This window comes from Lepus europaeus, chromosome 12 (assembly GCF_033115175.1).
Source record: "Lepus europaeus isolate LE1 chromosome 12, mLepTim1.pri, whole genome shotgun sequence".
NCBI lineage: Eukaryota > Metazoa > Chordata > Mammalia > Lagomorpha > Leporidae > Lepus > Lepus europaeus.
The window spans coordinates 40,998,398-41,014,078 of NC_084838.1; the positions used below are offsets into that span (position 1 = coordinate 40,998,398).

The 15,681-nt window shown below is 58.4% G+C and overlaps 1 protein-coding gene across 1 annotated transcript; it reads left to right on the forward strand.

Annotated features, from left to right (window-relative positions):
• The first annotated feature begins 9,997 nt into the window (after nucleotides 1-9,997).
• Nucleotides 9,998-15,416, forward strand: AQP3 (aquaporin 3 (Gill blood group)). Its single transcript, XM_062208074.1, has 6 exons — nucleotides 9,998-10,143; nucleotides 12,919-13,045; nucleotides 13,357-13,494; nucleotides 13,814-13,932; nucleotides 14,127-14,344; nucleotides 14,431-15,416. Exons 1-6 carry the CDS (start codon nucleotides 10,036-10,038, stop codon nucleotides 14,597-14,599), a joined length of 879 nt encoding a protein of 292 aa, XP_062064058.1. The 5' UTR covers nucleotides 9,998-10,035; the 3' UTR covers nucleotides 14,600-15,416.
• Nucleotides 15,417-15,681: the final 265 nt, after the last annotated feature.

Consider the following 15,681-nt stretch of genomic DNA (forward strand, 5'->3'; position numbering starts at 1 on the left):
CTGCCTGTCAAAAAAAAAAAAAAAAAAAAAAAAAGTGGAGCAGCCGGGACTTGAACTTGTGCCCATATGGGATGCTGGTGCTGCAGGCTGGGGTTTTAACCTGCTGTGCCAAAGTGCGACCTCGGCCCTAAGTTTTATTGCAGCCTGGGCCAAAGCTTGTTGCTACTTGGGTCCCAGCCCACTGGGGCTTCAGAGTAAGGAAGTGCTTCGGTCTTAGCGAAGGGGTGGCCTGAGCAGGGTTGAGGGTGGGTAGTGGGAAGCAGGACCCTCAGCAGGGAAGTGGGGAGCCTGCAGGAAGCGCTAGGTGTGAGCAGGAGTGCACGGGGCAACGCAGGGGTGCCTGCCTCGGGCCTCTGCACCCATTTGTTGTTTTAAAGATTTTATTTATTTATTTGAGAGGTAGAATTACAGACAGTGAGAGGGAGAGAAAGAGAGACCTTTCATCTGCTGGTTCACTCCCCAAATAGCCTCAACAGCCAGAGCTGAGCTGATCTGAAGCCAGGAGCCAGGAGCTTCCTCCATGTCTCCTACACAGGTGCAGGGGCCCAGGCACTTGAACCATCTTCTACTGCTTTCCCAGGCCACAGCAGAGAGCTGGATGGGAAGAGGAGCAGCCAGGAGTAGAACCGGTGCCCATATGGGTTGCCAGCACCACTGGCGGAGGATTAACCCACTGTACCACAGCACCGGCCCCTGCACCCAACTTTGCGGAGGGTCACAGATGGGATGGGAGTTGGTGTCTGATGTAGGACACGATCTGTCTGTCCTGGGCGTACGCAATCTACATGCACTCTTCTGCATGTGTGTAAGTTTTTGCCTCCAGCTCTGGTTTGCTGCCAAAGGGGAAATCGGCTCTGGTTTTGGAGAGCAGGTCAAGAGAAACAGCTCTCGGCCAGCGCCGTGGCTCAACAGGCTAATCCTCCGCTTTGCGGCGCTGGCACACCGCGTTCTAGTCCCGGTCGGGGCACCGATCCTGTCCCGGTTGCCCCTCTTCCAGGCCAGCTCTCTGCTGTGGCCAGGGAGTGCAGTGGAGGATGGCCCAAGTGTTTGGGCTCTGCACCCCAGGGGAGACCAGGATAAGCACCTGGCTCCTGCCATCGGAACATGCGGAACAGCGCGGTGCGCCGGCCACAGCACGCTACCGCGGCGGCCATTAGAGGGTGAACCAACGGCAAAAGGAAGACCTTTCTCTCTGTCTCTCTCTCTCTCTCTCACTGTCCACTCTGCCTGTCAAAAATAAAAAAAAATAAAATAAAATAAAAAAAAAAGAAAGAAAGAGAAACAGCTCTCGAGGAGTGGGCAGGAATCCTGGGTTCCCTCCTATGGCTTCACATGGAGCTTTCCCCTTCCTGGGCTTTCTGTTCCCCCTGCCCCACCCCAGATCCAACCCACCTAAGTCTCTACATGTCGTTCAAGTTCATGAACTCTCAGAGGGTCTTTTCTGACAACACCCTCTAAGAATCCTTTCAACTGGAGATCTTCCCTCTGCCTAGCTCCTTACTCTGGGGGAAAAGAGGAGGACCCCAAGCCTTGGCGTCTATGCAGCAGGTTCCCTTCCTGAGCACTGCTTGGTCCTTGACCTTAATAAGTCAGATTTGGGCTCATCATCCCCCCAGCATATATGCAATACCCCCCCCCCCCAACATCCGGTGCTTGCTTTGTGAGTCACGCGTTAATCCAGGTGAGTGATAAGGGGGAGGAGAAGCCGAGGGCACGTGAGTCACCCCTGCCCTCCCAACCTGCCTGTCTCCCACTGCAGAAAGGGAGGAGAAAGGTGTCTCAGGTTGCCCCAGGGAACTCAGGGGAGGCAAGCAGAGGGGTGTCCCAAACCCGCAGGGAGATTGCCTCTCCACCTCAGCTCCGGGAGGTGGGTGGGGAACATAGTTTTTCTGGTTTCTATGAGGCCCAGAGGGGTGTAAGTACTTGTCTGGGGTCACACAGGGAATTGGAGGTTGGAACTATAGAAAATCAGGTGCCTTGGCCTAGGCAAGGAGCCTTCTGATGAGCCTGGCTTTCCTGAGGGGCAGAGGAGGGGTGAGGAGGAATAAGGGTGAAGAGAGCCCGGAGCTGCAGGTTTCTTCTGTGGGGCAGGGGAGGAGGGGAAATCCAGTCCCCTTCCCTGTTGTGGGCTGCCTGCTCGCCTGCCCATCTCCTTGCCCAGCAGGGTCAGGGACAGGTCAATTGGCCACTCCACCTCTGCTCAAACCTAAATTTCTTCTCCAGGTTGTGCACCTGGTACAGTGGGTAAGATACCACTTCAGGCCAGCGCCGCGGCTCACTTGGCTAATCCTCTGCCTGTGATGCTGGCACCCCAGGTTCTAGTCCCGGTTGGGGCGCCAGATTCTGTCCTGGTTGCTCCTCTTCCAGTCCAGCTCTCTGCTGTGGCCTGGGAAGGCAGTGGAGGATGGCCCAGGTCCTTGGGCCCTGCACCCACATGGGAGACCAGGAGGAAGCACCTGGCTCCTGGCTTCGGATCCATGCAGCGCGCCAGCCACAATGCGCTGGTTGTAGCCGCCACTTGGTGGGTGAGCCAACGGAAGGAAGACCTTTCTGTCTCTCTCTTACTAACTCTGTCCAAAAAAATAAAAAAAAAAAAAGTAAAAAAAAATTATTTAAAAAAATAATAAAAAGACACCACTTCGGACACCCGCATCCCATATCTGAGTGCCTGAGTTTGAGTCCTGGCTCCACCCCCAACTCCAGCTCCCTGCAAATGCGCACCCTGGGAGGCAGTAGATGATAGTCCAAGTAGTTGGGTCCCTACCACCCATGTGGGAGACCAGAATGGAGCGCATCAGCCAGATGAAAAAACCTCTCTTCATCCTGCTCTCTCTACTTTTCAAATAAATAAAACTTTAAATTTCTGCTCCCAGGACATGGCTCTCTCTTCTCCCCCACCAGAAACCTCCAGGGGCCCAGGTTTGGAAGCCTGAAGAGGCCAAGGTCAGGCTTTGATCCCGGGCAAAGGAGCACTGAGATGCAGCCCCTGTCCTGCTTGAGGACCAACAATTGAGGGGAAAATGCAGTCAGCCGTGACACCCACACCTTCCCCCAGGCTCCCTCCATGACGCCCCTGCCCCCCTGGAGGCCTCAGACCCTCAGAAAGTCATCCCTGAAGCCTGACCCCTCCCCAGCGCCCTTCTTGCACCTCCTCTCCGCAGGGCGGGCCGCTGCTGGCTGCCCTGTAATTAGCAGGCAGCCTGGGCTGGGATGAGGGGAGAGGAAAGCTGGCTCATGCACACTCATCACCTTCCCGGCAGCCAGATGCAGAGCCTCGTTCTGCCACCTCTGCTACCCCTGCCTCTTCCCTTAGAGCACAGGTTCCCCCGACAGCACCCGTCCTGCTGGCCCTGGGGCCCCACCTCAGCTTCAGCTTCTCACCAAGCTGCCCTCCAAACCCCAAACTCACACCCTCCTCCCTTCAGCCCGCCATTGCCTGCAGCTGGCTGAATTTCCTCCTCGGCCCCCTCCCAGACCTCCTGACTTCAGCCGCTCTCTTGCCAACCTAGCCCCCACTCAGCAGCCGGAGGGATCCTTCCAAATGGCAAATGGAGACCACGGCACTCCCTGGCTTAGCCACTGCCCGTAGCTGGGGCGGCAGGGGTTGGGGTGTCGGGGGAGGACTGTGGTCCTGCTCAGAACCTGCCGTGGGTGGGCAATGAGGGGGTAAGGCCAGGCTCTGCCCCCTCGGCTTCCCTCTCCCCACCTCCACTGCCATAGTCCCTGGGAGAGCTTCTGCAGAGCCCTGGAGCTTAGAGAAGTGCAGCTCGAGTATCTCTGCCCTCTGGATGAGATCCAGGCCCTTACAGAACCCAAGGCCTTTCCCATACTCCCCAGCTCCTTGTCCAACCCCTCTGCTGCTGTCTTCATGACCGGGCAGGCGATTCAGCAGTCTCTCACCTGGGAAATCCTGCACAAAATCTCTAGCCAAATGTTCCCTCCTCCAGGAAGCCCTTTGATTGCCAGCCCAGAAGATGTCCCAGGTTCTCTTGGCTGCAGGGGCCAGGCTAAGGCTCAGGAAGCTGATGAGCTTTCCTGTTCTTCCCAGCCCCTGGTCCTGACCCCTCACCCTTGGAAGTAAACCTGTCCTGGTTCCAGAAGCCTTCCTGGCAGTGAGGATAGAGATGGGAGCCCAGCAAGCCCAGGGGCTCCAGGGATCTGGTTCCTGAGATGTGAGCCAGAGCTCTGTGGACAACCTGGGCCAGTTCACAGCGTCGGCCTGGTCTGTGTCAGCTCCAAGTCACTGACTCCCCTCCCCCACACCAAGGCTGACATGGGACCACCCCACTGGCCAGCAGTTTGTCTCCAGACCCCTCAACGGATCCCCCTCTCCTATCTCAGGCTCTTATTATTTTTTTAAAGATTTATTCATTAATTTGAAAGAGTTACACACAGGGAGAAAGAGAGGCAGAGAGCGAGAGAGAGAGGTTCCATCCGCTGGTTCACTCCCCAATTGGCCACAACGTCCGGAGCTGCGCCAATTCGGAGCCAAGAGCCAGGAGTTTCCTCCAGGTCTCCCACACAGGTACAGGAGCCCAAATATTTGGGCCATCTTCTACTGCTTCCCCAGGCCATAGCAAAGAGCTAGATCAGAAGTGGAGCAGCCGGGACTCAAACCGGCACCCATATGAGATGCCGGCACTGCAGGCGGCGGTGCTACCTGCTACGCCACAGCACCGGCCCCTCAGGCTTTTATAAACACCAGGGCCAGACTCATAGGCAGGCTCAGATGGGCACACAAGGACATGCACACTGACCACGTGGGCACACAGCAGGGCATACATGGGCCAGGCCACACAGTGACATGTGTGCAGGGACCATCCACGCAGGAAATGTGGCACGGACTCAAGAGGCAGCTTTAGCGTGAACCCGGCCTGCCTATGGACTGCAGAAGCCTCCCAAACCTGAAACATCCACAATCTTGCTTGATTTTTACAGAGGCCCTGGAGGTGGGAGGCCTCCTCCCGCCGAAACCTCCAGGTGGCTAAGACTGGGGGTGGGGTACGAGCAAGGAGCTGTGCTGTCGGGTTCACCCGGCTGCTCAATGGGGCCGGGCCAGGCCTAGGGCTCAGATTCAGGGTCTGCAAGAGGGTTCTGCCCCCATGGGGGGCCTCTGATCCCTCCTCTGCCTCCTGCCCGGGACCCCCTGCTGACAGAACCCCTCAAGGCTACTGAGGCAGTTCAGTAAGAGCAGGCGAGAAGCCAGGGTCCCAGGATACAGGGCAAGAGGTCAATTTTCTCAAGGTCCAGCTGACACCCGGCCAGAGGTGCCCAAGGAGGGGCTTGCACTGGCGAACTCTGCGTCCTCTGGCCTGCCTGGAAACAGGGGATCACTCTGCAGCTGCAGGAGGAGGAGCTGCCCGCCCGCCCCCCAGTCTGGGGACGCTCATAATCCGGTGATTCACGTCTGCTCTCCACTCCCCGTTCCCGTCCAGAGCTGGCCCCAGCCCTCGAAGTCCAGAAGCAGGACGAGTGTCTGACAGTGGCCTCGGAGTGGGGTTGGGGGCCTTGATGGGGTTCTGGGCGCTGCTTCCTGACCCCCCTGTGCCTCGCCTCATGGATCTCTTTGGTCTCTCTCTCTCTCTCTCTCTCTCTCGTTTTTTTAAAAAAATGTATCATTTATTTTAATTTTACTTGAACGGCAGAGATACAGAGGGAGAAATCTCTCCACCGGTTGCCTCCCCCAAATCTTGTAACAGCCAGAGTGGGCTAGGCGAAAAGCCAGGAGACTGGGTTCCATCTGGGTCTCCCATGTGGGTGGCAGGGACCCTGTACTACTTGGACCATCAGGCAGTGCCTTCTAGGGTGCACATTAATAGGAGACTTGATCAGAAGAGAGTCGGGGCTGGTGCTGTGTCGTAGCGGGTAATATGCTGCCTGCAGTACTAGCATCCCATATTGGCGCAGGTTCGAGTCCCAGCTGCTCCACTTCTGATCCAGCTATCTGCTATGGCGTGGGAAAGCAGTAGAAGATGGCCCAAGTCCTTGGGGAAGACCCAGAAGAAGCTCCTGGCTCCGGGCTCTGGACCGGTGCAGCTCTGGCCATTACGGCCAATTTGTGAGTAAAACAGCAGATAGAAGACTCTCTCTCTCTTTCTGCGTAACTCTGACTTTCAAGTAAGTAAATAAATCTTAAAAAAAAAAAAAAAAAAAAAAAGGAAGCCAAGGCTTGAACCTGACATGGGATATGGGTGCCTCAAGTGGGGTATTTTTTATTTTTTTGACAGGCAGAGTTAGACAGTGAGAGAGAGAGACAGAGAGAAAGGTCTTCCTTCTGTTGGTTCACTCCCCAAATGGTCACCACGGCCGGCACACTGCACTGATCCGAAGCTTGGAGCTAGGTGCTTCCTACTGGTCTTCCATGCGGGTGCAGGGCCCAAGGATTTGGGCCATCCTCCACTGCCTTCCTGGGCCACAGCAACCGGGACAGAATCTGGCGCCCCAACCGGGACTAGAACCCGGGGTGCCGGCGCCGGCGCCGTAGGCAGAGGATTAGCCTAGTGAGCCGGCCATCAAATGGGGTCTTGACCGCTGTGTGGGATGTCTGCCCCTCCCTGGCCTCTCTGCCTTCTTCACCCGGCTGGAATTCCAGCTTAACACTGCAGCTGAGTCACTTAAGCAGGTGACTTCTCTCCAGACCTCAGTTTGGTCATCTGCGAAATGGGGAAAATATATCCACTTCTGGGGCTTGTTTGGCAATGCAGGAGGAAGTGCTTTCTAAACTTGAAACAGGTCTGCCTGTTTCGATCTGCCCTGCCCCTCCCCCACTCCAGTGCTCTGGAGGAGGTTAGGGGACCTGGAGGGCACTGGTAGTGACATCTACATCTCTACTCTCACCTCTGACTCACAGATAACAAGGTCCCTGGCTCCTTCTTCACTGGACCGGGCTGCTCCCATTCAGGCAGAAAGAGTCTGGGGGACAGGAAATGAAGGGTGTGCCTCCCTCACACCTTAAAGGGCCTCAGCCAGCCCCTCTGGCCCAGCAGGCTGGGACTTGCGTCTGTAGTCCTTCCCTCTCCCGGGAACCCACTCCTGCAGCTCTGACCTTCCAGGAGTCACAGCCTCCCACGGTGGGTGGGCTGTCCAGCCCCTTCTCTGGCTCAGTCCTCCCACCCAGGTGAGACATAGACCTTGCTCAAGATGCCCTGGGAGGAGACGGGACCTCCTTAGCTGCCTCCTCCCACAGTGCCCAGGAGGGCTGGCTTCCCTTCCTAAAGCACCAGGGGGAGCCCGGAGCACTCTGGGTATGTGTGACTCAGAGGCTCCCACCTCACCAAGCTCAGCCCCCTTGTCTGGGAAGCCCTGTCCGCGTCTGCCTTCTGCTGCAGGGGGCGCTAATGACATCGACCACGACAGTAAGGTGAGAGTCCAGCCATGAAGAAGCCCGGCTTCTGCCCCCCACATTGGAGCCAGCCTGGTGCATCCTGGGGGGATCCAAGGAATAAAGAGCCCTTGGAGGGCACTACATCCTTTTCCTCCTCCAGGCAGCACCGTCTCACATCCACCAAGGAGCAATGAAGACCTACATCATCAGCTCTAACCTCACCATTCCTTGTGCACGTGTGTGTACCTGTGTGAACACGTGCATAAGCTCAGGTGGAAAGGAGGGAGTCTGGTGGGAGCGGATGGAGGATGGAGTACATGGAATGTGTGGTCCTCAAGAAATCCAGGCCTTGGTCCGTTTGCTGAGCCGTGGGCATTCGCAGAGGCTGCATGAACTGGAGTCAAAAAAGATGTCCTATAGTGAGCCGCGGCCCCAAGACTGTACACAGGCACATACACACATGCGCATGTGGACAGCACATGTGGCAATAAACGCAAACCCACGGCATGTACGGAACCTGTGCCTCCTGGTGCAGCCCTGGTGAGCACCTACGCGAGCTGAGAAGGAACACATGAATGTACAGGGCCCTGTGTGCGCCTGCTGGCAGCGGAGCGGCCCATGTTTTTCTCCCTTGCTCTCACTCAGACTCGCTGCCAGCAGGCCCGGGGTGGGGCAGAGGAAGGATACAGTGCTGTGGGCTGGGGCTCCGGCTTTCTTTCAGTGGTGGGGAGCCCCTTACCACTTCCGGCCCTGTGCTGCCCCTTGCAGCCCTGGTGGATGCTAGGAGGAGCTCAGCACACCAGAGGGTGGGGAGAGAGGGCAGCATGGCAGGGGTGTTCCCCCACTCCCACAGCCTGTGGTCTGGGCTCTGGCACCAGGAGTCTGGGGCTCTGTCTTAGTCACAGGTTGGCAATGGGGCCAGGGGGCAGGCACTCGGTGATGGCTTCCTGATTCACCACGGGGCCTCTCAGCCCCTGGGAGCCTGGCAGGAGGGGGAGCGGTGCCTCTGCGGGCCACGCAGGGGCTGTGAGAGCCCTGGTGTGTGAATTCTGTATGTGTGCACCTGTGGTCAGGCTCCCACGTGAGTGGGATCCCCTGAGCCTGTGAGCAGAGTTCCGTGTCTGCAGGTGAGTGTATGACGGCAAGCTGGAGAATGTGTGTGTGCACAAGCATGTGTATACACGCATGCGCCTGCACGTGCCTGAATTACCCCGTGCCCATTGCTAACCCCCATCTCTGAGCTTGAGCCACCTCTGGGGCCCGGGAGCTCTCATTTCTTTTTTTCTTTCTCTCTCTCTCTCTAAAGATTATTTACTTATTTGAGAGGCAGAGTTACAGACACAGAGAGGGAAAGACAGAGAGAAAGGTTTTCCATCCACTGGTTCACTCCTCAAATGGCCACAATGGCCAGAGCTGGGACGATCCAAAGCCAGGAGCCAGGAGCCAGGAGCTTCTTCAAAGTCTCCCACATGGGTGCAGGGGCCCAAGCATTTGGGCCATCTTCCACTGCTCTCCCAGGCCACAGCAGAGAGCTGGATCGGAAGTGGAGTAGCCGAACTGGAACCAGTGCCCAGACAGGATGCCAGCACCGCAGGAGGTGGTTTTACTCACAATGCCACAGTGGCCCCTGGAGCTCTCATTTCTAATAGCCATTCCTCCAGGGCCAGGTCCCCAAGGTCCTTAGCCTATCAGGATTAATTCTCTCCAGAAAATGTGGGATTTTTAAAATGCCTCCTGGCAATGCTGCCTGCCATAGAGACTGGGGTCTGTCCCTCTGGGAGCACAATGAACAAAGCTTGCCCCCTGACCTCCTGGAGATGGGGCTGACACTCTCACAGTTTGGCCAGCTTAATCTTTTAAAGGGACAGACTCTTCCTAGGGAGGGGACCACCCAGAGCGGGAGAGCAGAGGGCTCAAACCAGCTGGAACTCTCCCTGCTGACTAGAAGCGGGCAACAGCTTGCCAGGACAACTGCCGCTCAGCCTCTGGGGCCATGTGGAAGGTCCATGTGTCCGGGTTCGCCACCCCAGCCATGGTCAACAGCCCACAGCCATAAGGAATGCCCAGCAAGTGTGATCAGGCACACAGGACACACACCATGTGTGGACACAGCCGTGGGCAGAGCTGGCCAGGACATGAAAAGACCCTTGAACTCTGGCTGGAAGCCAGCAAGTGAGCTCCCTGTGTCCACCTGGGGTGCACGGCTGCCAGCCTCTTGGTCCAGCAGAGCTGAGGCCAGTTCCTTTCCTTTCTGACAGGTCTTCCCTGCCCGGGGATTGGGGGCGGAGGACACCACGGGGCTCCACGTGAGTGTTTTCTGAGGCCTCTTTTCCTGGAAGCGCCAATCTCCCCAACCATGACCCCACCCGGCCTAACCCCCTCCACTGGCGCTCAGGTCCCCCAGACCCTCTCTCAGCCCCGTGGCCCCTCTCTCCTGAGTGCCCTGCGAAGGCCACCCCACGCTCAAAGCCGCTCGAGCCCCACGCCCCCCACCCTCCCCGCCAGCTCCCCCGGGCTTGATGTGGGGTGGCCGCCCACTCCTCGGCCCGCGGCAGGGCTGAGAGGGCGGGACCGCCGGCGGGCGGGGCCAGGCTCCGCACTGTTAAAAAGGGCGCCACCGCTGGGTGCTCGAGGCCACCGCTCCCTGCGCCCTCCGCTGCCGCCGCCCGCTCCGCGCCGCCGCCGCCGCCGCCGCCGCCGCCAGCCCCGCCATGGGTCGACAGAAGGAGCTGGTGTCCCGCTGCGGGGAGATGCTCCACATCCGCTACCGGCTGCTACGCCAGGCGCTGGCCGAGTGCCTGGGGACCCTCATCCTCGTGGTGAGTGGAGGGAGCCGGAGAGCCCTTCAATCTCCTGCCCCGCACTCTCTGTTCACCAGAGGGGCTGTGATTGTCAAGACAACCCTGACCCCCTGTCTAGTTAGCTCTGACCTCCAGGCTTAACCCCAAGGCTGACCCCCAAGCCTGCTTCCCCTTCCTGGTAGCTCTAACCCCAGCTCTGACAGCGCTGCCTTGCCAGGATGACAGCTGGTATTCTCTGTGACAGGTCTGATCCTGTACCCTCGCACCAGTGACTCGGCTCACAGTCTGGGGCCACCAGTCCCCCAGCTTTCCGGAGCCCCATCCCTGGAAGGCAGTGGAGACAGAAGCAAATGGGCTCCATTAGGTTATCTGGGACTCAGGTGTCTGGCCCCTAATGAATAATTAAGCCCGAGAAAGTCCAAAAGTTGCAGGGAAGCAAGGGCAGTTGGCTACTGGTGGGGGCAGGGGGCTCAGGCCACACAGGCTGCAAACAGCAAGTAGGGAATGAAGAAGGGAAGATCTGAGGGCAGGAGGCCGTGGGAGGAAACAGCGCCCGGAACACTGCTCCCACCACCGTGCCCGGTGACTCCCAGACCTGTGGGCTTCCAGGCTGGGTCCCTCCCCAGCCCTCGCTCCCCGGCTCTATGGGCTACCTCCTTCCACTGCCTGGGGGACCGCTCAGGCCCAGTTACACCAGTTTTGCCTGCAGCTGTTCCTGGGTAACTGCGGGGAACACCCTGCTCTTGGTCTCAATTTCCTGTCCCAGTTACACTTTTGCTTTTCAGCTGCATACTGCGGGCTCACCTGTTTTCTTCTGGGTTATTTTGGGTTCCGTTGCCCATGGCAGGGGCTGGGTTATTCTGTTCCTGCCCCTGCCCAGCCCTAGGTAATACAGAGCAGACAGTCCTTGTGGACTGGGGAGCATTTTAGGGCTGGGGAAGCCTGCGCCCAGTGTGGGGTGGTGGGGGGAGGGGCAGACTCCATGGGAAGTGAAGGGCCAAGATTTCTCTCTGGCTTCCAAGGAGGGGACCAGCCTCTCCTAAGACTAGTGGCCCTGGCAGTCCACCCCACCCTCTCTGTCCCCTGTGCCAACAAGGGAGTTGGGGGGCGGCGCTCCTGTGCTCCCTATCTGATGCGTGAGTGCAGCCACCTGTCTCAGCTGCCAGGACAAGAGAGGGCGTTCTCCGTGTTCACAGAGGGGCCTCCCCAGCCCTGTCACCACCACCTGCCTGGCAAAGGAGCAGTCAGCCTTCACGCTGAGCCCAGGATCACTGGGCTTATCGCGGACCACAAAAAGGAGGGTGTTACATGTTTGTGGGAAAGGCGGCCAGGCTCCCTAAATGCCAGGCATCAGGTGTCAGCCTTGAGGGCTGCCCAAACAGAGGGTGGGGGCAGGCCGTGGACCCCTGAGTGGTAGGTGAGGGCCCACCTACATACCTCTGTGTGGGAGACACCTGGAGCTTCCAGTGGCACAATCAGGGTTGGCTTTAGGGTGAGAGAAGCCCCTTTCTCTGAGATCCTTTGTGTGGCTCTAGGGGGAAGAGGGCTGGCCAACATCACGGGGCGGGGGGGGGGGGGGGGCTAGTGTTGGTAGGGGAGAAAGGGAGGAAGAGGAAGATTAGCCCCAAGGTGGTAGAACTGGCTCTAACAGCTCCTCCCTCCGAGGTATCTGGCGACAGAGCCAGGTCTGGGCCTCAGGCAGGCAAGGAGCTGAGCCAGGGCCTGCCAAGTGGGCAGGGTGCCCCAGACCCTCATGCCCGGCTCCCACCACCCCCTGCTTCCACGTACTCCCAGTCTCTGATCTTTACTCTCACCTATGTGCCCACCTTTGCCCTGCATCCCCACCGTTGGCATCACCACTATCTCTTGGTCTTTCTGAGGGATGATAATCAAAATGCTTGATAGCCCAGTACAACAGGCACTGACCTACTGGAGGGTTCAGGGCCCTGGGCAGAGGTCCTGGAAGGGCCTGCTGCCGTGGCCTAACTGCCTGAGTTATGGGGAGATGGGAGAGGAGGCGGGACGAGGGCTGGAGAGGCTTGGTGGACACTTGGGGCTCAGGACAGCAGTGCTTTGATGCTGGTACAGAAGTAGCTGCACCTTCTGGCCAGGGGGCCAGCCAGCCAGAATGTTCTGGACTTGCAGAATGCTAGGGGCCTTAGTTTCCTTTAACTCCGCACACTGCCATCCCTGGCATGCAAGAGCCAACTTTCCACTTCTGCTGCTTGACTGGCAGAGTGCTAGGAGCATCCGGGATCCCTGAGTAAGGAACCCAGAGCCCTAAGAGCAGAGAAGGCAGGTGGATGGAAGGTGGAGGTGCTGGGATGTGGGCAGGTTGGGCAGGGGTAGGTGCTGAGAGGGGGATGCGGGGAAGGCCCGGGGCCCTAGGGCCAGCCTCACCTGGCCTCCTGGGGCTTACTGGGCCTTCCCTGCCCCTATCATTTGAGCCCTTCTTTGGGGCAGCTGGGGGAGAAACTGCGCTATGATGGAAGCTGTTCCCCTGCCTCCCTTTCTGCTGGGCTGCAGGAAAAACCAGGGAAGATGGTTCAGCCACCTTCTGGGCCCCTGGTCACAGAGCCTGCTTCCAGGCCCATGCCAGGGCCTTTTGTGTGAGGGTAGGGAGACAGTGCAGGTTGCGGGGAGGTGGGGGGGCGCGTCTCCCTCCTCTGCGGGCTGCAGGAGCCAGGTGGGAGTCCAGGAGTGGCCCCCAGTCCTCGGGTCAGTGCCTTCCCTCTGGAGAGAGAGTTGCTGGGTCTCACACTCCCTGCTTGCTTTGTTTGTTTCTGGACACAGATGTTCGGCTGTGGCTCCGTTGCCCAGGTCGTGCTCAGCCGGGGCACCCACGGGGGTTTCCTCACCATCAACCTGGCCTTTGGCTTTGCGGTCACCCTGGGCATCCTGGTTGCTGGCCAGGTCTCTGGTAAGGTCTTCACCCCACCCTCAGCCCTGGGGTTGGGGGTGGGGGCATCACCATTGATTGCAGGTCCTAGCCATGGCCTCAGCTTGGAGCCCTTGGAAGAGGAGGATGGAGAAGGAATTTGACACTTAGAACCTACTCTTACCTTGGAATCAGAGATTAGCAGACTTGGCCTGTTGTATAGTCCTACCGCCATTCTGTGTACAGGAAACCCTTCTCTGGCTCCTGCTTGCCCCTGTGTGGGAGTGGACCTGGCCTGTCCTCTGTGGCAGGGGCAGGCTGAGGCTAACAGCCCCCATCTCTCCTCTGCCCAGGGGCCCACCTGAACCCTGCCGTGACCTTTGCCATGTGCTTCCTGGCACGTGAGCCCTGGATCAAGCTGCCCATCTACACCTTGGCACAGACGCTCGGAGCCTTCTTGGGTGCTGGGATCGTTTTCGGGCTGTATTATGGTAAGCATTTCCCACCCTGCCCCCCTTCCTGCCAGCACCAGGCCTTTTTTCCATGATAGACAGCTGGGGCCTGTCCAGGCGCCGGGCCCGTGACTCACTCATTCACGCACAGGCCCAGGGCAGGGGGCACAAGGCGAAAGAAACAAGTTGGGCAGCAACAGTTCTGAGCCCTCCACCCCATGCCACCCCTACCTCTAGAGGACATGGCAGTGATTAGATTCACCTGTGGACCCCTGGGAGGGTGCAGAGGACCCAGCCAGTGAAAGGAGGCTGGGCTCAGGCCTCTGCCCTCATCCACTGTGGTCTAATCTGTCACCAGATGCAATCTTGAGCTTTGCCAACAATGAGTTTATAGTCTCGGGCCCCAACGGCACAGCGGGCATCTTTGCCACCTACCCCTCTGGACACCTGGACATGGTCAATGGCTTCTTCGACCAGGTATGGGCTGGGCTGGGCTGGGAGAGTGGGGCACAGGGAAAGGGAGCCCGGGAGCCGCCCTGCTCAGCAGGGGGATGAGGGGAGGGGGACACCACATCTGAACATGGCAGCAGCTCCATGCAGACATTCTGGTGTCGCTGGAGGGCGGGAAGGCTGGAGGAGACTGCCCCAACCCTGCTCGCCCTGCCCCCCAGTTCATAGGCACAGCTTCCCTCATCGTGTGCGTGTTGGCCATTGTGGACCCTTACAACAACCCCGTCCCCCGCGGCCTGGAGGCCTTCACCGTGGGCCTGGTGGTCCTGGTCATTGGCACCTCCATGGGCTTCAACTCTGGCTACGCTGTCAACCCTGCCCGGGACTTCGGCCCCCGTCTGTTCACTGCCATCGCGGGCTGGGGCTCTGAGGTCTTCACGTGAGTACAGCCCCTCTCCTCTGCCCCGCCCCACCCTGCCCCACCCTACCTACTGCCACCCCTAACCACCTGTGTCTGTCCCCCAGGACTGGCCGGCACTGGTGGTGGGTGCCCATCGTCTCTCCCCTGCTGGGCTCCATCGCGGGTGTCTTCGTGTACCAGCTCATGATCGGCTGCCACCTGGAGCAGCCACCCCCCTCCACCGAGTCGGAGAACGTGAAGCTGGCCCACGTGAAGCACAAGGAGCAGATCTGAGTTTGCCGCGCCCCGCCTCCTCCCTGGAGCATCCACTGACTGTACAGGGGCCACTCCCTGGGAGCCGCTGTCGGGAGCCCTTCCGGACTGCAAGGCTGCCTCTGTCCCCTCACCCCACTGGACAGTCCCTTTAGCAGTTCCCCCGCACCCTGTCCAAATAGGACCTTAGCTTCGGTGGGACAGGGGGTAGGGCCAGTACGTCCTTTTTCTCTCCCAGCGGAGAGAATTAGCAGCAGGTGTGAGTGTGTGTGTGTGCGTGTGCGTGTGCATTTGCGCACCTGTGCACATGTGTGTGTGGTTTCCCAGGTATTCAGGGTAAGGGACCACATGGAAAAGCTTTGCACTGTGGGGGGAGCCCAGAGGAGGGCAGGGGTGACAGGTGTATCTGTGAGGGAGGGAGGAGCCGGAGCGCTCCGTTTGGAGGGGGCTCCGGATATGTGTGTTTCTCTGTGTGTGTGCATGTTGTGTGCGTGTGTGTGTTGTGTCCTTTCTAAGTGGGGGCTTCTATAAACTTAGGGGAAGACAGGCCGGGAAGAGGGGCCACAGCTCAGCTCAGAGTTCTGACTGTACCTTGGTAGCAGTGGCGTTTCTGTCCCAATGTAGGTATGAGGATGAAGTCCAGGTCATAAGTTTCATGTTTGCTTTTGTTTTTTGTGTTTTTTTAAAAAAATATATATAGCAGATGTTACAGTTTGAGGGGTGGGGGTTGGGAGGCACTAATCTTCACTCCTTTAATCCTCCACTCAAGAATGTATTCTTTTGCCTTTTATATATATATGTATATAAAGAACAATAAAATGAATGCCTAGCACTGCCTTTGGTGCAACTATCTGCCGGTCCCGCTCTTTTTCCAATAGCCAGGTTGCCCAGCTGCGTGGGCAGGGGTCCTCCACACACCAAGAAGTCAGGGTCCCATCCTGAACACAGTGGTGCCAACTTGCCCCCAAACGTCTGTCCTCTGGGCATCCCCAGTGCAGTGAACAGCACCTTTTTTCCCCAATCCCTGCACCCACACATGCCCCCAGAAATGCAAATCTGTGCCTTGCATAGGGGGAACTTTCTTGCTGGCAGAGCTGCCCAAA

Bases quoted from the DNA above. Each gene is read 5' to 3' on its own strand.
- AQP3 (XM_062208074.1), top strand. From the start codon at position 10,036: ATGGGTCGACAGAAGGAGCTGGTGTCCCGCTGCGGGGAGATGCTCCAC. The intron at 13,933-14,126 runs GTATGGGCTGGG...CCTGCCCCCCAG, and splicing joins TCAATGGCTTCTTCGACCAG to TTCATAGGCACAGCTTCCCT. The intron at 14,345-14,430 runs GTGAGTACAGCC...TCTGTCCCCCAG, and splicing joins TGGGGCTCTGAGGTCTTCAC to GACTGGCCGGCACTGGTGGT.